The following is a 22,342-nucleotide window of genomic DNA, read 5'->3' as shown; positions in this document are numbered from 1 at the left end:
CCGCCCCACCCCGCCCCGCGCCGCCCCGCGCCGGCTCCGCGGCTCCGCAGCTCACGACTGCCCGCCCGCCGGCCCGCCCGGCGCCGGGCAATGGCGCTGCTGCGGGACGTGTCGCTGCAGGATCCACGGGACCGCTTCGAGCTGCTGCAGCGCGTGGGGGCCGGGACCTATGGCGACGTCTACAAGGTGCGCCAGGCGGCCGGACGGGCGGGAGAGCGGCGGGGGGGTGCCGGCTCTGCGCCCTACCGCGCATCCAGCCCCCAGCCCCGCCCCCTCCTCATCCCGCTTCACCTCCTCCGCCCCTGCAGGCCCGCGACACGGTCACGTCCGAACTGGCCGCGGTCAAGATAGTCAAGCTAGACCCAGGTGAGGGCCCGGGGCAGGGCCTCTGCGCTGGAGGGAGGGCAGAGCGCCCGGAGGGCGCTGAGAGTTGACCCCCTGAGGGGCAGGCCCCAGGAGGTACTGTCACTTGGGATCTTTCTGGCCCGCATGTGCCCATTTTGCAGATGGGGGCACTGAGTTAGAGCAATCCCTAGGCGCCTCGTCCCCATGATGCCCTGTTCTCCCCAGGGGACGACACCAGCTCCCTCCAGCAGGAAATCACCATCCTGCGTGAGTGCCGTCACCCCAACGTGGTGGCCTATATTGGCAGCTACCTCAGGTGAGGCTGCTTTATCCCCTTGCCTACCCCCAGGCAGCCCCCATGTGGCTCTGCTGTGTGCCCACCCCAGTTCTGTGCCCCCCCTGCCCCCCAGGAATGACCGCTTGTGGATCTGCATGGAGTTCTGTGGAGGGGGGTCCCTGCAGGAGATTTACCACGGTGAGTATCGGGACTCCAGGCCCCAGAGGGCCACAGCCTTTTCCCAGCCCGCCCTTCCCCAGCATGGGGCAGGAGAGAAGAGCTGGGGTCCCAGACTCTGTCCCTTCTCCACTCCTCACTGGCTGTGTGGGCCCTCTTCACTCCTCACTGGCTGTGTGACCTTGAGAGAAACGGTGTCCTTCTCTGGGCTCTGTATCCCAGGCTGTGCAGGGAGGGGATGTGGTCAACATCTATTTCACCTGGCAGTGCCTGCTGCTTTCCCCCACAAGGGGTGGCCTGGGAATGTCAGCCTATTCTCCAGACCTCCATGCCAGCCTTCACCCATTCCATTCCAGCCACCGGGCCCCTGGAGGAACGGCAGATTGCCTATGTCTGCCGAGAGGCATTGAAGGTAGCCCTAAGGCTGTTCACACCCCCAGTCCCCAGGAGCTATGGGCAGGGAGCCCAGCTGGCCTGGCCTGTGTGTGTGTGTGTGTTGGGGGTTGAGTGGAGTGGCTCAGGCAGAGCTGGCCTGAGGGGCTGTGGGTCCTGGCGGGGAAGGGGCCCCAGCCCTGTTGCCGGAAGCAGCACATTTCCCTCTTGGCTCAGTCACTTCCTGTTTGGGGAGAGGGGAGGAGGAAGCTGCTTGGGTGGGGGGCCCCAGTGGAGAGAGGGGGCTCAGGAAAGGGGGGATAGTCCTGGGTGGCTGCTCTCAGGAGCTTCTCTTTGTCCCCAGGGCCTGCACCACTTGCATTCTCAGGGGAAGATCCACAGAGACATCAAGGTAGGGGTCCGGCCAAGGGCATCCTGGGAGGGCGGGGGAGGCTCTCGGGGGCACCAGACGGGATTCTCTCTCCTCCATTCCCACAGGGAGCCAATCTTCTCCTCACCCTCCAGGGAGATGTCAAGCTGGGTCAGTACCCCGGGGACACAATCAGGGTGAGGTTTCTCTGGAAGCCTGTGGAGTCTTAAGGTCTGCATTGGAGGGCTGGGTGTCCTTGAGCGAGTCACTTCACCGCTTAACCCTCAGCTTCCCGGATGAGAACACGGGACCGCCCTCTTTCCCCGCTAGCAGTTGGATGTGGTTAGGTCTGTGCGGAGTCTAACCTGGGACTCCACACTTGGTCAGGGATAGAAGGTGGTTGACCCCTCCTGGAGGGGGCCCTGGCCTCGACTTGGATGTGTGGCAGTTGCGGCTGAACCTGGGCCGCCTGCTCTCTGAACCCTTTAGGTGCATTCCGAGCCTCAGCCCTGGAGGTGGGTGGGGAGCAGTAGCCAGAGGGCAGGTGGGAACAGCTCTTTGTCCCTGCAGCCGACTTTGGGGTGTCAGGCGAGCTGACGGCGTCCGTGGCTAAGAGGAGGTCTTTCATTGGGACCCCATACTGGTGAGGCTGAGCCTTTGGCTGAGGGGGTGGGGGGGGGCACAGATCGGGCACTTGGCCATCCCTTCTGTGACCCCCTCTCTAGGATGGCCCCAGAGGTGGCCGCCGTGGAACGCAAAGGAGGCTACAATGAGCTCTGTGACGTCTGGGCCCTGGGCATCACCGCCATTGAGCTGGGCGAGCTGCAGCCCCCTCTTTTCCATCTACACCCCATGAGGTCTGCTGAACACTGACCTGCCCCCTTGCCTGACCTCCAGGGCCCTGCAGACCTTGTCCCCTGACCTCGTGCTCTCCACAGGGCTCTGATGCTTATGTCGAAGAGTAGCTTCCAGCCGCCCAGGCTGAGGGACAAGACGCGCTGGTGAGGGCCCACGTCCCCTGCCGGGGCCTCCTTTCCAGCAGTCTCCACGGGGGCGGAGAACCTTCTGCCAACTCCCAGGGTGCAACCTGGGGAGCTCTGTGCTCTCAGCCTTTGTGGACTGTCTGTGGGCGGGGCCCACCCCTGCTGCTGGGCGCGGGGACCCGGTGTGGGCAGGGAGGCAGGGCACATGGCTAATGACCAAGGAGCCACCCGGTCACAACAGTGGTATCGCTCAGGCTGGCTGCCCTTGGCCTCAGTCTGCCTCCTTCCTGGAGCAGACTCCCTGCTTTGGAGCCGGCAGGATGCCCCCCATGAGGGCTAACTTGGGTCTGGGGGTGGGGGGCTCTTGTGCCCACTAGGACCCAGAATTTCCACCACTTCCTCAAGCTGGCCTTGACCAAGAACCCCAAGAAGAGGCCAACAGCAGAAAAGCTTCTGCAGGTGGGAGATGGGGGCAGGGCAGGGGCCGAGGGGTTGGCAAGCAGGGGCCTAGAGGCCAGGAACCAACCTGTGCCCCCCCACACTCCTGCAGCACCCGTTCACAACCCAGCACCTCCCTCGGGCTCTCCTCACACAGCTGTTGGACAAAGCCAATGACCCCCACCTGGGAACCCCTTCCCCGGAGGACTGTGACCTAGAGGTAAGTGAGGGGAGCTGAAGAATGGATCTTGGTCTGGGTCAGGTTCCTTTGACTTGAGTATTTCCAGCACTGGGAGCCTTCCTCCAGGGGCACCCACCCATTAGAAATCTTCCCTGGGCTCATCTTGCCCCCCAGGACTCCCCACTTGATAAATTCCTGCCCTTGGCTCAGGCTGACCTGACCCTGGCCTCTCTTCTGGTCTCTGTGTGATCTTTAGCCGGTTACTTGCTGCTTTGTGCTGGTTTTCTCATCCTGAATCTTACGATAATCTCAGAGGGTTGCTGTGAAAACCAAATGTGGGTAAAGGACTTTGAGCAAGTATCAGGTGCGTTTCAAGTGTCTGTGTTCTTTCCTAGACTTATGACATGTTTCCGGACACCATTCACTCCAGGGGGCAGCACGGCCCGGCCGAGAGGACCCCCTCGGAGATCCAGTGTGAGTCTGCTCAGGAGGTTACGTGTGGGGGTGGGGGGGGTTAGTGGGGTTGTGTGTGTGGATCTGGTGGGGGGCTGTGCAGATGGACTTGGCTGGGGGCTGTGTGTATCTGGTGGGGACTGGTGGATCCAGGGGGGTGCTGTGCAGGGGGACTTTGGGGGGTATCCAGTGGGGGATGCATGTGGGGGTTTGGTGGGGAGCTGTTGGGGGGTTCGGTGGGGGCTGTATAGATGGACTTTGTTGGGGGACTTTGGGGGGATCCAGTGGGAGATGCATGTGGGGGTTTGGTGGGGGAGCTGTGGGGGGGTTTGGTGGGGGCTGTATATATGGACTTGGTGGGGGGTGCTGTGTGTGCGGATGTGGATTTGGTGGGGGTTTATGTGTTTGGATATAGTTGGGGGCGTGTGGACTTGACGGGGTACTGACTGGATTTGGGGAGAGGCTGTATGTAGATTGGGGGGCTGTGTGTGGATTTAGTAAGAGGGCTGGGATTTGGATTTGCTGGGGGGTTGAGTGTGGATGTGGTAGGGTAGCTGTGTGGACTTGGGGGCTATGTGTGGATTTGGGGGGCTGTGTGTGGATCTAGTGGGAGGTTGTGGGGGATCTGGTGGGGGGACTGTGGTAGTGGACTAGTGGGAGGCTGTGGCAGGGGGGGTTCCGGTGGGAGGGCTGTATGTATGGATTTGGTAGGGAACTGTGTGTGTGTGGATTTGGTTGGGGACTGTGGGATCTGGTGGGGGAGCCGTGTGCATAGACCTGGTGGGGGGTGCTGTGGTAGGGGATCTGGTGGGGGGCTGTGTATGGGCATTTGGTGTGAGTGTGAGAGTCATTCGAGAGACTACCTTGCTAACTCGCATACCCCGGGCCCCCCAGTTCACCAAGTGAAATTTGGTGCCCCACGAAGGAAGGAAACAGACCCACTAAACGAGCCGGTGAGGGGGGCCAGTGGTGGGGGGCCCAGGCGGCGTGGGAGGAGCTGGGCTAGAGGTTGAGCGCCTCAGATTCCTGGGGCCCGGGGAAAACCGTGACACGAAGGGGGTTGGGGGTCCTTCTTCTGGGCACCGTGATCACACCTTTCTAAAAAACGGGCCTATCACAGACGCGAGCCCACACCCCACCCGCTCGGCATGGTTCTCTCTGGTGTTCTGTGTCTGCACCCAGTTATCTGACCCCCCACCTCTGGGTCCCCTTCTCTTTTCCCTTTTTCTGCTGCTTCTCTCTCCCCTTCTCTTGCCTTTTGTCTCTCCTCCTCTTTCATAATTTCTTTGTCCCTCCCTGTCTCTCGATCACAGCTCTCTTGCCTGTACCATGTCATTTTCCATCTGTCTGTCTGTCTGCTCCCTCCCACAGTCCCTCGAGCGCCCTCTCATGTTGTTTCTCTTCTCTCTGCTTCCCTTTTGGCCTTTCTGACTTGGTTTCCCCGCAGTGGGAGGAGGAGTGGACGCTGCTGGGAAAGGAGGAGCTGAGTGGGTGAGTGAGGGAGAGGGAAGCTGGGGGGGGTGGGCGGCTGCCAAAGAGGTTGACCTCTGACCTCATCCCCTCCTGCCCAGGAGCCTGCTACAGTCTGTCGAGGAGGCCCTAGAGGAAAGGTGAGGAGCTGGGCCGGAAGGTGGAGGGGGTCGGGCAGCTGGATCTGGGGCCCGGTGACATCTCCTACTTCATGTCCCCCCTGGTTTGTCCCCCACAGGAGCCTGACCATCCGGCCAGCCTCAGAACTCCAGGTACAGCGTGGAGGGGAGTTGGAGCTGGGGCTGGGGGGTGGGGGCTGCCGAGGGTGCAGGTGGGTGAGACCAGGTTACGGGGGACCTGCTGACAGCCAGGCTCGGTCCGCTGACTCTCCTCCCAGGAGCTGGACTCCCCAGACGATACCACAGGAACCATCAAGCGGGCCCCGTTCTTGGGCCCATCCCCTGCTGAGCCTCCAGCCGAAGAAGACCCTCTCTCCAGCCCCCTGGGTGAGTCCAGTCTTGGGGGACCAGAAGGCCAGCTCGGGTGGGGCTGGAGCTGGAATTCACACCGGTCTCCTGCAGGAACCCCACCTCCGCCGCCCCCAGGCCCTAACAGCCCCCCGCTGCTCCCCACCGCCTGGGCCACCATGAAGCACAGGGAGGATCCTGAGGTGAGACGGCGCTCCAGAGGGGCCGGGAAGATGGGAGGCTGGGGTGCCCCCTCGGCCCTGACTTGGTCCCTCCCTTCCAGAGATCCTTGTGCCACGGGCTCCCCCCAACCCCCAAGGTGCACGTAAGTGTCCTGCAGTCCTGCCTGCCCGCTCCCTACCCCCCGCCCACCACCTGCCTCCCCCACCGCTGTCTTCTTCACCCGCCTCTTGCCTTCTCTCCAGATGGGCGCCTGCTTCTCCAAGGTCTTCAATGGTTGCCCCCTGCGGATCCACGCTGCTGTCACCTGGGTTCACCCTGTCACCCGGGGTAGGCCAGGGCCGGGAGGAAGCGGGAGCCCAGGAATCCCCCAGCCTGGGCCAAGGGTGGGGAACGGACCCCTGACCCCAGACCCCCTCCCCACCCCGCAGACCAGTTCCTAGTGGTGGGGGCCGAGGAAGGCATCTATACCCTCAACCTGCATGAGTTACATGAGGACACGCTGGAGAAGGTGAGGCCCGGCTGGCTTTGGAGCGGGGAGGGCCCTGGGAGGCTGGGGTGCCGACTCCCCGTCCACCCATCGCTCTGTGGCCTCCAGCTGATTTCGCAGCGCTGCACCTGGCTCTACTGTGTGAATAACGTGCTGCTGTCGCTCTCAGGTACGGGCTGGGGCCGCCAGGGGCTGGGGCCTGCCCCCCCACAACCCGCGCTCTCTGAGCCCCTCTCTCCCTCTCTCCCTCTCTCCGGCAGGGAAATCCACGCACATCTGGGCCCATGACCTCCCAGGCTTGTTTGAGCAGCGAAGACTCCAGCAACAGGTTCCCCTCTCCATCCCCACCAACCGCCTCACACAGCGCATCATCCCCAGGTCAGGACCCCCCCCCCCCAGGGGTGGGGCAGGAGAGGGGGGAGGTGGAGGGGCAGAGCTGTGGTTGGACTATGGCCTTGTATGGGACTGGGCTTGTGATCTCAAGGTTGCTCTGCCTGTCTGAGCCTAGTTGCCTCCTCTGTCAGAGCCTTGGTAGCCCCCATCCCTGGCCCCTGGGTCCCCGGGCCTGTTTGGAAGCAGGGAGACCCTGGTGAGGCAGCTGTGGTCGTTAGGGTACCAGGAAATGCTTAGCAAGCACTTGCTGTAGGTCTGTGCCTAAGCTGGGCTTAGAGACAGCAAATCACATGCGTCCTTAAGGGTCAGTACCTGGCCGGGCAGGGAGCAGAGGGAGAGCTGGGAGGGGCGCAGAGGCCTCTGGGAGGGCAGCCACCCAAGGCCGTTGGGTTGGCAGGTGCACAGCAGGCTTCTGTGCAGATGAATTTGGGAATGGCATTCCAGGCAGGGGAAGAGCACCAGAGAATTCTTGTGGGTGATCTGGGGAGTCGTTTGGCCAGAGGGAGGAGGGCAGAGCAGCCTGAGGGGAAGACACGTGGGTGTCAGAGCCCTTCCTTTGATGCCAGGCCCAGGATCTGGGTTTTGTTCAACCGGCAGCAGCACGGGGAGCGTTCTAGAAGGATCCCTCAGTATGTCAGTCGGGCGATGCGGGTCATTGACATAAGCAGAAAAGGGGATTTAGTGGCCCGTGTAACTGCAAGGTCAGGAGTAGAGTTAGCTTCAGGCCCAGCTGGATCCAGGCTTAAATGGCTTCATCAGGAATCTGCCTGCATCTCTTGGCTCTGCTTTCCTCTATCCCCTTCCTCCTCCGGTAGGCTTTCCTGTCCAGGGAGGCAGGGCCGTTCCAGACCAGCGTTGCCGTAGCTCACAGCTCTGTGGTACTAGAACCTTGGCTTCCAAGGGATTCCCACAAACTCCATGGGTCTAGCTTAGGTCCCTACCCACCCGGAGCCTGTCCCTGTGGCCACGGCATGAGGCGCTCAGGGGGTGGGAGGCAGGCCTGGGTCACGTGCCCTCTCCTAGAGCTGGGGGTCGAGAGAGACAGATGAAGACTAGAGGCATCTGCTGGCTGCCTGTGCCGACAGTGGGCATGGCTTGAGCCATGTTCAGGAAGCAGGGTTGACCGGATCTGGGGCCTGGCCAGAGTGAGCAAGAGGAAGAAGGGAGGGACTGGGGGACCTCGGGGGAGCAGATGGTGCCGTGTGTTTTGTGAGGTGTCCGGGGGGGGTCCAAGGTCAGCACCTTGGACGTGTCTGGGGCCCTCTGTGAACTAGAGTCCCTTGTATTCTCTGGACTTTCTTGTCACGAGAGACAGACAACAAACAATCAACATAAAAAGGGTATTCTGTGATGATGTGCAGAGGGGGAAATGGTACGTAAAGCAAGGGGAGAAGGAGAAATAGGAGGGGTGGGGCCTGGATTGTGTTTTAAACAAGGTGGTCAGGAAGGACCTGGCTGACATGTGCTTAGAGCAAAGACTTAGAGCAAGCCTGTTGATATTGGGGGGGGGGAGCATTCCAGGGGGCAAGGACGGCCAGTGCAAAGGATCTGGGGCAGGAACAGGCTTGGCCTATTTGACAAACAGCAAGGAGCCTGGTGTAGCCAGATGGACGGAGTGCAGGGAAGGTGATCTGGGAGGGCCCTGTAGCCACAGTGAGGCCTTTGACTTTGACTCTCTGTAGCCCGAGGGCCGCTGCAGAAGAATGACGTGGACTGAGGTTTTCTGAGGTTCGTGGACCAGGGATCCCTGCAGTCGCTGTGTTGAGAATAGACTGACGGGGTGAAGGGAAAGTGGGGAAACCGCTCAGGAGGTTCTTGGAATCATGAGGCGGGAGGCGATGGTGGCTCGGGTCAGGGTAGCAGAGAAGGAGATAAAAAGTGGCTGAATTCTGGTTTTCTTTTGCAAGTTGAATCAGCAGGATTTCCTGACAGTTGGTGGGTGGGAGCGAGAGTCTAGGATGACTCCGGGGTTTTCGGCCTGGGCCGCAGGAAGGATAGAGCTGTCATCAGATGGGGGTGTCGTCGCATCGAGTCTGAGATGTGCAAGCGGGACCTCCGGCAGCTGTGTGCCAGCTGTGTCTGGATTCGAGGAGGGGTCCTCGCTGTGGGGCTTGGATGTTGCCCTGCCCAGGGGGCATGGTGGGAGCTGGTAGGGGCGTCGAGAGAGGTCAGGCTGGTGGCCACCCCAGCTGGGGAGCTGTGGGCCCAGGCCCTTCCTGCAGCGGCCTCACTCATGTACCACACCTGGAGCCCTGCGGCCCTGGGGCTTCCTGAACTCAGTTCCCGAGCAAACCTCTGCTTTGTCCCAGGACCTGCAGGAAACGGGCCCATCAGAGCCCCAGCTTGGATGTGTGTTTGGAAAGTCACAGAGTCATGGTGTCCCCTTTGTACATTAAAATCAGAGAGCCAGAATTGTTTGGAGAAAAAAAAAAAAAAAGAAAAAACAGATACAAAAATATATGCCTCTGTCCCGTCCAGAGGCCATTTGGGACAGAGAGCGAAGGGAGAGGAGAGAGAGGGGGCAGGTGCCCTGGCCTGGGTCGCTGGGAGCCCTCCAGACGTGTAACCCTGTTCCCCAGAGAAGGACTTGGACTCTGGAGGTCCCCTAGGGGGTTGGGGGGGCAGCCAATAACCAAAGCAAGGACGATACCTACTCTCCCCCTGCCGAGGAGGCCAAGGTAGTTGAGCCACCTGCTGGCCTCCTGTGGCATCCCTTCAGCCGAGGCCGTTTGTTTGTGGTTTTCTTGCAAGTCTTAATCCCCTTGGGCCCGCCTGCCCTGCTGTGATGTGTGACATGTGTGACATGTGGCAGGCAGAGGGCGGGGGTGCTCTGGCGGGCCTCTCGGGGGCTGGAGCCGCCATCCCCTCCTGTCCTCTCCCTGCCCTCGTTTCTCCATTCACGGCCGCTTTTATTTTTTATTTTTTATTTTTTTTTTTAAGATTTTATTTATTTATTTGACAGAGAGAGATCACAAGTAGGCAGAGAGGCAGGCAGAGAGAGGAGGAAGCGGGCTCCCTGCTGAGCAGAGAGTCCGATGCGGGGCTCGATCCCAGGACCCTGAGATCATGACCTGAGCCAAAGGCAGCGGCTTAACCCACTGAGCCACCCAGACGCCCCTCACGGCCGCTTTTAGATCTTGCCTTCGCGTCAAAAGGATTTTCAGTGACTGACAGTGGGCAGGAAAATAATTATTCAGATTGGGAAATGCTAGCCCTGCTTGAGCGCACTGGGCTCTGCTGGAAGCCCTTCTCCTCCCCACGGGGTCGGTGCCACAGTGACCCCCATTCTCCAGATGAGGAAGTTGAGGCACGGGCAGGTTAAGCGAGCTGCCCAAAGTGGCGCAGGTGAAGGGACTTCTGTGCCCACACCCCTGCTCCATAGGCTGTGGAGGTGGGCGCTGGACCCTCAGTCTCTTCCCACCTCCCCATCAGGCAGGGAAGGGGATAGTGCCCATCTCAGGGCTCAGGGGGGCCTTGACCTTGGATGGCGCCCATGACCCACGCCCTGGTCGTCACCCCCTGCAGGCGCTTTGCCCTGTCCACCAAGATTCCAGACACCAAAGGCTGCCTGCAGTGTCGTGTGGGTAAGAGCCAGGCTTTGGGGGGCTGGGAGGGACGGAGGTCACAGCCACGTCCCGGTCCCCATCGCCGGCCTCTCTTGCAGTGCGGAACCCCTACACGGGCAGCACCTTCCTGCTGGCCGCCCTGCCCGCCAGCCTGCTCCTGCTGCAGTGGTATGAGCCACTGCAGAAGTTCCTGCTGCTGAAGGTACGCCACGGGGGTGGCGGCGGGGAGGGCTGCGGCCGGGAGAGGGGCGACCCTGGGGGGCAGCAGTGGGCCTGGGGGGAGAAATGGGAGACCTGAGCACCGCTGCTGCCCCCAGAACTTTTCCAGCCCCCTGCCCAGCCCAGCAGGGATGCTGGAACCCCTGGTGCTGGACGGGAAGGAGCTGCCGCAGGTGTGCGTGGGGGCAGAGGGCCCAGAGGGGCCTGGCTGCCGAGTCCTCTTCCATGTCCTGCCCCTGGAGGCTGGTCTGACTCCTGATGTTCTCATACCCCCTGGTAAGCCGGAGGGCTGTGTGTAGGGGGATGGGGTGGGGGGGGAGTGGAGGGTTAGGGATTGACTTCACAGCAGCTTAGGGCCCCGCGGAGAGCCTGGAGGCCCAGAGCTCCCAGCGCCCCTCCAGCCGGGCTTCTTTAAAAGGTTTCATGAGGGGCGTCTGGGTGGCTCAGTGGGTTAAGCCTCTGCCTTCCGCTCAGGTCATGATCCCAGGGTCCTGGGATCGAGCCCCATATCAGTCTCTGCTCAGCGGGGAGCCTGCTTCCTCCTCTCTCTCTGCCTGCTTGTGATCTCTGTCTGTCAAATAAATAAATAAAATCTTGGTTTAAAAAAAAAAAAAAAAAAAAAAAGGTTTCATGAGACCCCAGGCTTGGCAGCTGGGAAAAGCCTGACCAAGACCGGTAGGGGCTGCGGGGACAGAACCGGACTGGGCAAGGCGGGCACCAGAGGCCTTCATTCTGGGCAGGGGAAGCAAGACACTGGGTTGGGACAGCTCAGGGGAGCAGAGGGGGTGGCCGTGGGTCAGGAAGGACAGGAGCACTGGACTGAGGCCTAGTTGTGCCCCCAGCCAGGGGCCTCCCACACCGGCCTTCCTTCTTAATCCTCACGATGGCCCCGCAAGGTCGCCATTGCCCTGCCTGTGTGTCGCACGAGGGAGCGGAGAATGCGAGTGTGACCGCTCAGAGACATGCGGTCACGTGGCGGCAGAGTCGCACACGGTGCTTCCCCCGGCTCCAGAAACCCTGGCCTCGCCGGCCTCCTGGGACGCCCCTCTGCCTCTCTACATGTCCACGGGCGGGTCACTCAGCAACTCTGAATCTCAGTTCCCCACACTGGCCCGTGTGGGCGTCTGTCAGACTGCTGTGGGGTTGGAACGTGCTTGTGGGGACAGCTGGCCCTCTGGCGGGCCCCAGCGAGGCTGGTGGCTCAGCCGGGCACGTCTCCCTTGTCTGCCTGCAGAGGGCCTCCCCGGCACCGCCCAGCAGGTGATCCAGGTGGACAGGGACACAGTGCTAGTCTGCTTTGACCGTGAGTGCCCCTGAGGTCAGGGCTGGGGGCAGTGGAGGGGCCGCGGGGAGGCTGAGGGAAGCCACATGAGTAAGGGTCCGCCTCCCCAGGAGGGGACCACCCCATTCGCACCCACCAGCCCTCTCCCCGTACAGGCTGCGTGAGGATTGTCGACCTGCTGGGTGAGCCCACGGCCGCACTGGCGCCTGTGCTGACCTTTGACTTCCCCATCGAGACCGTGGGTGAGTGAGCCCGATGGGGGTGGGGCCGGGAAGGTCCCTAGCCTGGAGCACGGACTGTGGCCCCTCGGGGGCCGGGGGTGGGCAGTTGGATGAGGGGGCAGGCCCCAGCCCCTCTCAAGAGCCACACGGCTCACCTGCCATCTGCAACAACCTCTGTGGCCCAGACCTGGGCCCAGGGTGTGGCTGGGGCTGGGTGGGGGGTGGTGCGTCCTCAGAACTGGTGCAGGCCTGAGGCAGCCCGATGCCTCCTAGTGTGTCTGCAAGACAGCGTGCTGGCCTTCTGGAGTCATGGGATGCAAGGCCGTAGCCTGGACACCAATGAGGTGAGTGGAACTCAGGACCCTGGCTGCTCCCACAACCCCACGCCCTGTTGGCCCCGCCCCTTAGGAGAGGACCTGCTGGGGTGGCCTCAGTGCCTCTTTTCTTCCCAGGTGACCCAGGAGATCACAGACGAGACAAGGATCTTCCGGGTGCTCGGGGCCCACAGGTAGGACACGGTGCCCCGAACTCCCCTTCAGATGCGCCTGCGGCCCGATGCAGGTGCCCACAGGTCTTCCCTGCCTCGCTCACATCTGGTTCTCTCTCGCCTCCAGAGATATCATCCTTGAGAGCATTCCCACCGACAACCCAGGGGCTCACAGCAACCTCTACATCCTCACCGGCCATCAGAGCAGCTACTGAGGGGGCGGGTCTGGCCTTGCCATCCGTTTAGGCAGAGGGCCCTCTCCCCGGTCAGAGGAGCCCAGGCTGTGCTGGCCTAAAGGGCAGAAATAATCCTGAGAAGAGTTTTGGGACTACGGAGGGGAGTGGAGGGGAGCCCACCCCAGCCCCCTCACCCCCCCTCCCCCGGCAAAACTGGACCAGAGGAAGCTGCTGTCCCTTCCCCCTCCCCTGTGCACAGCTGGGGCCCTGCAGCAAGGGCCCTGGGCAGGGTGGGGGCAGGCCCAGGCGACCCATTCCATTTTGTTCCACATTTCCTTTCCATTCTTCCTGCCAAGAGCCTGCCCCCTGCACCCTGTCCTGGGGAACATGGTATTTAAAAGAGAGACTATATTGGTATTAAAGCTGGTTTGATTTTACTCCACTGATCCCTCTTTGTCAGGGGGTTGGGGGGGGAAGCTGAGCCCACGGTCTCATCTCCCTCCTCCTGCCCTCCTTCCCTCCAGCTCATCTCTCTGTGGCACCAGAAAAGGGGGGCCACCCATGGGGGAGCCAGGCAGAGCTGATGGAGAGGCCAGTGTCCCCAAAAGGCATCTCGGGGGTACTGTCTTCCCAGACTCCCCTGCTCAGCATGAGCCCTCGGCTTTGAAGTGTGAGGCCTCTTTTGTGGCCCAGGAATCATGCAGGTGGGGTGAGGCCCCCGAACGAAGGGATTCTCAGCCAGGGCACCCCTGCCCCACCCGGGATCTCACCGGGCAGCCAGGGCCTGGGAAGGGCCAGCCACTGACTGCTCTATAGACACAGCCTGCTATGAGCTGTGTCCCATCCCACGCCGGGGGCTACCTCCCTGCCCCCAGCTGTTGCCCAGGTATCAGCGCGTTCCATCAGGCCGGCTGCAGAGTACGGGCACCATCAGCAGGCTGGACTCTGGGAAGATCAGCCTGTGTCCGTTTCACCAGTACTCCCAGACGGCCTCCTGAGCCCCAGACCCTGGGCTCACAGAGGGTCGGTACCAAGATATGGACCAGCTCCCAGTGAAGGCAGCGATCCTTGCCGGAGCCTGCATCGCAAGGGTACGTCTGTCTGCCCATGGCTGACCTTGGGCTTTGCATTGTCGTTCTCGCACTTTTTCCTCTTAGAGGGCTCCGTATCCTCAGGCCAGGGCGCCCCACCCCGCCATTGCATTGACCAGGCTGCTCTCCACTGCTGGAGCCTCTGAGCAGGTGAGGCCCAGGAGGCAGGATGGCGGCTAGCCTTGAAGGAGAGGTCAGGTGCCCACACAGGACCCTGGCTGCCTAGGGTAGCAAGGCCCTGGGTTTGGGGAAGAGCTTGAGCAAAGGCCCAGCGGTCGGGTCTCCAATGTGGCCCAGTTATCTTCTGATATTCCAGACAAGTGTTTGAATGAAGGATTCCTCTCCACCCGGTGGGTTGCTGGTATTTGATAAATGGATGCGCGGGGCAGCTTACGTGAAGAGCCTGCAGCAGCCCAGTCCCTACTGCCCTGCCAGGGGCCCTGGGCCATCCCAGGTTGTCCTGTCGTCCCCTTGTCCACCCTCCTGCAGAGCCCCGTCTGCTCTAACTCCTAGGCTGAAAGAGATTGTCAGGCCGGGAGGGAGACAGAGCTGGACATGGGCAAGCACGCCTACCCTCCCCGAGACCCGAAGGAGGGTAACAGGCACCTCCCAAGCTCTGACGGTCTGCACCTGCCTGGAGGACGTCTGATGGACCAAATGGTGGAGGGACGTGATAGATCCCTACCTTCCCATCTTCCAGATTTCTTGGTGGAGGTGTGGGACCGAGTTGAGGAGTGCCAGGGGTGTAGGGGGGGATCCCACTCAGCAGAGGCACTTGACCCTCAGGCCAGGTGCCTCTCCAGAGCGGAGAGGATGGACCCTTCCCCGCCCCCAACAAAGCAGCAGCCAGCAAAGAGCGCCACCTTGTGGCAGGTTTCCCCAGCCTGTGGCGCCACCAGGGTTTGCAAAGGGGGTTTGGGGAAGTGTAACATGCCAAAAAGTGGGACGTTGGGGCTGGGGGAGGCAGGGGGCAGAACCAGGCTTCTGATAAAGTAGTCACTGGCAGCACAGGCTGGCCACAAGCCAAAGAAAGGCCAGGAGGCTAGGAATTTGCACTAAAAAGACTAAAAGTGTTATTTTATTTATGTATTTTTTAAGTAGGTAGCCTTTGTCTGTGGCACACTATTTTAAAAAAAAAATAGACACAATGAACTAGGTCTCAGTTATTTCGGAATGCTTGTGGAAGTATTTAAGCAGTTCCGTATGATTTACTCTTCTCCCCCTTCTATACGTGCAGTAACATTATTCCACACGCTATTCTGCTCTTACCCTTTTAAAGTCTGTCCTGGAGAGCTTTCCATCATCGGTGCCGCCCACCTTTGTCGTTTTCACGTTTTCACGGCCAGGGGCGCTCCGCCGGCTAGCTCTGCCATGACTCCTGTTCACTGATTGCGATTAGATCCCTGCTGATGTAACTGTGTTGCTACGACTCTGAGATTACAAGGGACGCTGCAATAAATATCCTTGTGCAATAAATGCCATGCCCATGCCACCCTGCGCCTTTGAGCATCCTGTAAGGTGACTTTCCGGAAGTGGCATGGCTGGGTCAGGGCCGTGGTGTCTGTTCTACTAAGAACAAGACAGTGGGCGAAGCCTCGGAGATAGGGCAGCCCGGCCTCTTGGAGCCATTCTGTGGGCAAGTGGAAGACGCACCCAGGAACTGACTCATAGCCAAGTGAGGGTCAGAGGTCAAGGCCACAACCCAAATACGCACTTCGGAGTGGGGAGGGCCTGGCCGCCCTCCTGCGGCATCCTAGTGAAGGGTCAGTTGCTGAGCTGTTTTCCCTATAGAGCAAATGCTAAGTCGGCCTGCAGGGCCACAAGGAGGATTGAAAATACCGTAAAATACACAGAATGCCACAACACAGAGGAGCCTCCGAGATCGAATAGCGAACTCAAACAACTAATCGCGTGAAACTCCATACAGTACGGTCGCATTTTCAAAAGCTCAAAAAACCAGCAAAAGGAAACCATTTCTTGTCTGGTGAGACAGGCATGTGGGCTACAACTCTATTCGATCAGGGAAAGAAAAAGTACAAAATTCAAGATGATGGTCTCAGACGGGTAGAAGCATGATGGAGGAAGCACCCCAGGGGTTTGCAAGGGTTTGGGTCCAGTCTTGGTTCTCAGGTTGGGAGATGGGTTGGTGGGCGGGCATTCAATGTATGTCAGTTGCTAACTCAGACAAGGTGCCGAACGTCCTTTTGTATGTATCAAAAAACTATATAATAAAATGTAAGTTTAAATATAATCACTCAAGGGGTGCCTGGGTGGCTCAGTGGGTTGGGCCTCTGCTTTCGGCTCAGGTTGTGATCTCGGGGTCCTGGGATCGAGGCTCTCTGCTCAGTGGGGAGCCTGCTTTCCCTCCCCTCTGCCTGCTTCTCTGCCTACTTGTGATCTCTCTCTCTGTGTCAAATAAATAAATAAAATCTTAAAAATATATATAGTCAGTCAAAAAATAATCAAAATACAAAACCTTGTAATGGGTTAAAAAACAAAGACAAAAAGCCAAGATAATCCTTTCCTGGATTATAATAACCAGTGTTGTGAGTAGAACTATTGGAGATTGCTCTGTCTCTCCAGTTTGCTCTATTGTTTCTTAAAACAGCTTTATTGAGGGGCGCCCGGCTGACTCAATCACAAGAGCATACAACTCTTGATTTCAGGGTTGTGAGTTTGAGCCCCATGTTGGGTGTAGAGATTACTTAAATATAAAAGCGACGCCTGAGTGGCTCAATCAGTGAAGCAGCTGCCTTCGGCTCAGGTCATGGGCCCAAAGTCACAGGATCGAGACCCGCATCAGGCTCTTTGCTCAGCGGGGAGCCTGCTTCTCCCTTTGCCTGCTGCTCCCCCTACTTGTGTGCTCCCCCGGCCCAGAAAATCTTAAAATCTTTAAAAATCTTTAAAAAAATCTTAAAAAAAAAAAGAAGATGACATTAAAAAATAGATCTTAAAGGGGCACTTGGATGCCGCAGTTGGTTAAGCGTTTGACTTTTGGTTTTGGCTCGGGTTGTGATCTCAGGTTTGTGAGATTGAATCCTGGGTCCAGTCAGGCTCCGCACTCAGCTGGGAATCTGCTTGAGATTCTCTCTCTGCTCCTCACCTCTGTGCATGTGCACACTCTCTCTCTTTCACAGAAATAAAGCTTTCAAAAAAAATAAAAATGAAATCTTAAAAGCCAGCTTTATTGAGGGAAAATTGGTATCCGATACGCTGCATGAATTGAAAAAGTACTATCTGTTGAGGACACGTGTGTACACCTGGGAAACCACCACCACCCCCTTTCCCCCGCGTCTTTGGAACCCTGCCCTCCTGCTCAACGTATCCACTGAACTGCTTTCCATCACTATAGATGAATTTGCATTTTTCAGAATGTATATAAATACAATCATAGAGTATACACTTTTTTCTCTGCCTCTTTCACTAAGCAAATTATCTGAGATTCACCCGTGTTGTTCGCCCATGACGTTGCATTCATAATCGTTCTTTACCATTTCCAAGTACAAGTCTATTATTTTACAGATGTCCCATAGTCTGTTTGGCTAGTCACCTGTTGGACATTCAGGCTATTTCCAGTTTGGGACCGTTACAAATAAAACTGCTATGAGCATTCACGTATGTGTCTGTGTCTTGTGTGTGGGCATGTCCCTTCATTTCTCTTGGGTAAATACTTTGGAGTACAAGGGCTGGATCATGCGGTGAAACATGGTTGAATTTTTTAAGAAACTGCGAAACTGTTCCAGAGCGGTTGTACCATTTTCTTTTTTTTTTCCCCAAAGATTTTATTTGACAGAGACAGATCACAAGTAGGCAGAGAGGCAGACAGAGGGGAAGGGGGAAGCAGGCCCCCTGCTGAGCAGAGAGCCTGATGCAGGGCTCAATCCCAAAACCCTGAGATCACCACCTGAGCTGAAAGCAGAGGCTTAACCCACTGAGCCACCCAGGCACCCCCGTACCATTTTCATTTGGCATTCCCACCAGCAAGGCAGGGGAGTTCTAACCTCGCCACTTCCTCGGCAACACTCAGTATGGTCGGTCTTGGTTCATTTTAGCCACTCGGACAAATGTGTAGTGGAGTCTCACAGTGGTTTGCATTTGCATTTCCTTCACGACAGATGAACATTATCCTGCGCGTCTTTACCATCTGTACAACTTCTTTGGAAAAGAGTGCTCTGGGCACCTGTCTGGCTCGGTCAGTGGAGCGTGTGGCTCTTGACCTCAGGGTTGTGAGTCTGAGCCCCACGTTGGGTGTCACGATTACTTAAAAGAAGAAAGAAGGGGCGCCTGGGTGGCTCAGTCGTTAAGCATCTGCCTTCAGCTCAGGTCATGATCCAGGGTCCTGAGATTGAGCCCTGCATCAGGCTCCCTTCTCTGCAGGGAGGCTGCCTCTCTCCCTGCTTATGTGCTCTTGGGCGTGCTCTCTCTCTCTGGCATATAAATTTAAAAATCTGTATAAAAACGTGAGGTTGGGGGCGCCTGGGCGGCTCAGGGGGGTTAAAGCCTCTGCCTTCGGCTCAGGTCATGATCTCAGGATCCTGGGATCAAGCCCTGCATCGGGCTCTCTGCTCAGTGGGGAGCCTGCTTCCTCCTCTCTCTCTGCCTGACTCTCTGCCTACTTGTGATCTCTGTCTATCCAGTAAATAAATAAGAATCTTAAAAAAAAAAAAAAAAGTGAGGTTGTCATCTTGCTGAGTTTTGAGAGTCTGTTAAGTCCTTCATCAGATATGTGATTTGCACGTACCTATTATCCTGTTATTTCTAATCTATGTACCTAAGTCACAAATTCCACTACTTCCCTCTCCGTGGTTCAAATTACCTTTAACAGGAAGTGGTAAATAAACATACTTTTCCAGGAGAAAGAAAATTATGAAAAGTTCTTCGTGCACACTGGATCCTTTGCTCTACAGTAGATGCTACTCCTAATTCACGTAATGGAAGCACAGGTGGGGCTCTCCCAAGTGTGGACACGGAGGCAAACAGCCACGGACTAGCTCCTTCTGTAGCGTCAACTAGCACATGATACTACTAATCAGTCTTGCCTACGGCTGGAGGTTCTGAACTATCAGAGGGAGTTAAAAGATGGAAAATGCCAAAGATCAGTAGGAAGGGCTGGGACTTTGTACCTTTTGCATTCCAACACCAATTCTCTGACACCAATCGGATGTCCTCCAGTTTGATTCAATTCTGACATGAACTGCCCTGAGTTGGTGAAGACCCCACAGGTGAAGGAATTCAGCCTTAAGTCCTGGGTCTCCAGGTTACCCCCACACTTCTGTCCAACCTGGCTGCAAATTCAGGGTTCCCACGACGGCCCTGGATGACACACACAACTCGGGGAAGCACTGCGCTTATGATCGCCGTTTTCTTCTAGAGAACACTAATGACTAGCGAGAGGAAGAAATGCAGTGAGGTCTGGAAGGGTCCTGAATCCAGAAGCTTATGATGTCCCTGCGGAATGAGGGTGTATGTACCACGTCCTGTCACATCAGTCTGTTCACCAGTCCAAAAGCTCTCCAAACATCATTGTTCAGAGTTTCATTTTATTAAAAAAAAAAGATTTATTTATTTAGATGAAAGAAAATAGAGAGCATGAGCAGGGGTAAGAGGCAGAGGGAAGGGGAGAAGCAGACTCTCCTGCTGAGTGGGGAGCCCGATGCAGGGGCTCCCTGGACCCTGCGATCCTGAAGCTATCCCAGGGCTCTCAGAGATGGCAAGGAGTCACCTGTTAGCTTAAACTCAGTCATGACCCAAAGGGGCTTGTTATGAATAAGGAAGGATGGTCTTATCACTCAGGAAATCCTAAGGGTTTTTGAAGCTCTGTGCCCGGATCTTGGGACAAAGACAAGTTATATATATATTTTTTATTGTACAGCAGCCTTGTAGAAAATCAGGAGGCATCTGTGTCGGAAATCTGCATGTAGTTCTTGCCCCTGTAGCTCAAGAAGTATCCTAGACAAAGCAACAGTGCTCTCTGATCTCACTGAATCAGCACAGTATCCTGTAGAGGCAGCGTCCATGTCCGTGCTCTGCAGAAAAAGAAACTGAAGCATGGAGAGATTCACTTACTTCCCTAGTTGCTAGCTGGTGGATGGCTGGCCTAGATCTGTAAGCCTCCAACTTGCCTCAAAACTGGGAAGAGTTAGCCTGAGGGCCCTCAGCCAGAAAGTGGCATGGACTGAATTCCAATCCTCTTCAGACCAAACAGGGGTCTTGGTCTGGTAGATGATACTGGTAGACTGTGTGACCTTGAGCTGGTGGCCTTAACCTCTCTGTGCCTCCGTGTTCTCATCTATAAATTAGAGATAATAACCATCTCTGAAGGTGGTTGTGATGATGAAATGAACTACTGTTCTACGTAAGAAACCCAGAACAGAGCCTGGAGTAGCCAACATCCAGACTCTTAGCTTTTCATTGGTCCTTGGAACCCATATAAAAATCGATCACGGGGGGGGTCTAGGTGGCTCAGGTGGTTAAGCATCTGCCTTTGGCTCAGGTCAGGTCCTGGGATTGAGCCCCATGTCAGGTTCTCTGCTCAGCACGAGTGTCTGCTTCTCCCTCTCCCTCTCCCCCCACTCCCTGCTTGTGCGTGTACTCTCTCTCTCTCTCTCAGATAAATAAGATCTTAAAAAAAATAAGAGGAAATGCAATTGAAATGACTAGTGAGCAGTGAGAAAGACTGCCCCATCAGACGTCAGGAGCCGTAACTTTTACCAAGTTGAGTATGGTAGCATCATTATGCTGGTTTAGCCAGTAGAGCATGTGACTCTTGACCTTGGGGTTGTAGGTTCAAACCCTGTGACAGTTTTAGAGATTACGTACAAAGAGAAAGTCTTGGGGCACCTGAGTGGCTCAGTCATTAAGTCTCTGCCTTTGGCTCAGGTCATGATCCCAGGGTTCTGGGATCAAGCCCTATGTTGGGGTCCCTGCTGGGCTCCCTGCTTCTCCCTTTCCCACTCCCCCTGCTTCTGTTCTTTCTCTCTCCCTGTGTCTCTCTCTCCATCAAATAAATAAATAAATAAATAAATGTTTTAAAAAATAATAAAATCTTAAAAAAAAAACAGTACATTTTCATTTGTGTGCTTGTCTTTCTCCTTTACTAGACTGATTTTCTGGAAGGCAGGAACTGTGTGTCATTTACTCTGGTACGCACCAACCTGTCTTGCACTCAACAGTTGCTCACACACTGAATGACTCCTTTCTCTCCTCCTCCAGAGAAATTGTATTTACTGAATAAATTAACTTTTCCTTCATTTTCAAACAGATGATTTGAACAGCTTGTATTTTTCCTTTCTTGTCCATAATATTAGCTTCATTTTTATTATACAAATACTTGCTCAGCATAAAAAATTTCAAGTAGAATACAGAACGTATAGAAATAGGAGAAAAAAAAGCAAAAAACTACCTGAGATCCCACTGCCATTAGAAATTTGGTGATTTTCCAGGGCACCTGGGTGGTGCAGTTGGTTAAGCATCTGACTCTTTGGATTTCAGCCCAGGTCACTATCTCAGGACCCTGGGATGGAGCCCTGTGTCCGGCTCCGTACTCTACAGAGAATCTGCTTCAGGATTCTCCTTCTCCCTCTGCTCCTCCCCCTACTCATCTCTCTTTCTCAGATAAATCTTTTTTTTTTTTTTTTTTAAAGATTTTATTTATTGGGACGCCTGGGTGGCTCAGTTGGTTGAGCAGCTGCCTTCGGCTCAGGTCATGATCCCAGTGTCCTGGGATTGAGTCCCGCATCGGGCTCCTTGCTTGGCAGGGAGCCTGCTTCTCCCTCTGCCTCTGCCTGCCACTCTGCCTGCCTGTGCTTGCTCTCGCTTCTCTCTCTATGACAAATAAATAAAATAAAATCTTTTAAAAAAAAAAAAAGATTTTATTTATTTATTTGACAGGCAGAGATCACAAGTAGGCAGAGAGGCAGGCAGAGAGAGAGAAGGAAGCAGGCTCCCCGCTGAGCAGAGAGCCCAATGCAGGGCTCCATCCCAGGACCCTGGGATCACAAGCCGAGCCGAAGGCAGAGGCTTTAACCCACTGAGCCACCCACGTGCCCCCAAATAAATAAATCTTAAAGAAAAAAGAAATTTGGTGTTTTCCTATCAATGCATTTATGTTTATAGTTATATGTTAAAAAAATAGGATTGTTGTAATTTTTTTTTTTTTAAAGATTTATTTGACAGAGAGATCACAAGTAAGCAGAGAGGCAGGCAGAGAGAGGAGGAAGCAGGCTCCCTGCGGAGCAGAGAGCCTGATTCGGGGCTCGATCCCAGGACCCTGGAATTATGACCTGAGCCAAAGGCAGAGGCTTTAACCCACTGAGCCACCCAGGCGCCCCTATCGTAAATTTTTTAAAAGGATGAAGCACACTTTATTATTTTTATTTAACGCTTTTTTCCCCCTAATTTTTAATTTAAATTCTAGTTACCATACAGTGTAATATTAGTTAGGATATTTATTTATTGGGGCACCTGGGTGGCTCAGTGGGTTAAAGCCTCTGCCTTCAGCTCAGGTCATGATCCCGGGGTCCTGGGATCGAGCCCCGCATTGGGCTCTCTGCTCAGCAGGGAGCCTGCTTCACCCTTTTTTGCTGCCTGCCTCTCTGCTTACTTGTGATCTGTGTGTGAAAAAATAAAAAATTCTTAAAAAAAAGATATTTATTTATTGAGAATGAGAAATATGTAAAGTGTGAGCGTGGGGTGGGGTGGGTGT

At 56.2% G+C, this 22,342-nt stretch overlaps 1 protein-coding gene across 1 annotated transcript; it reads left to right on the top strand.

Annotated features, from left to right (window-relative positions):
• The first annotated feature begins 67 nt into the window (after positions 1–67).
• Positions 68–12,984, top strand: MAP4K2 (mitogen-activated protein kinase kinase kinase kinase 2). The gene is made up of 32 exons (XM_044259613.1): positions 68–186; positions 309–366; positions 571–661; positions 756–820; positions 1,156–1,211; positions 1,536–1,583; positions 1,670–1,712; positions 2,112–2,184; positions 2,267–2,398; positions 2,480–2,542; positions 2,902–2,983; positions 3,075–3,182; positions 3,539–3,617; positions 4,491–4,549; positions 5,044–5,087; positions 5,168–5,206; positions 5,305–5,338; positions 5,464–5,572; positions 5,648–5,736; positions 5,817–5,858; positions 5,959–6,043; positions 6,145–6,224; positions 6,312–6,372; positions 6,464–6,581; positions 10,122–10,180; positions 10,261–10,364; positions 10,480–10,657; positions 11,616–11,684; positions 11,819–11,905; positions 12,158–12,228; positions 12,337–12,392; positions 12,499–12,984. Exons 1-32 carry the CDS (start codon positions 91–93, stop codon positions 12,584–12,586), a joined length of 2,466 nt encoding a protein of 821 aa, XP_044115548.1. The 5' UTR covers positions 68–90; the 3' UTR covers positions 12,587–12,984.
• The last annotated feature ends 9,358 nt before the right edge of the window (positions 12,985–22,342 follow it).

Source organism: Neovison vison, chromosome 7 (assembly GCF_020171115.1).
Source record: "Neovison vison isolate M4711 chromosome 7, ASM_NN_V1, whole genome shotgun sequence".
NCBI lineage: Eukaryota > Metazoa > Chordata > Mammalia > Carnivora > Mustelidae > Neogale > Neogale vison.
Note: the sequence above shows the minus strand (reverse complement) of the source record. Positions and strands in the feature narration are given on the sequence as shown.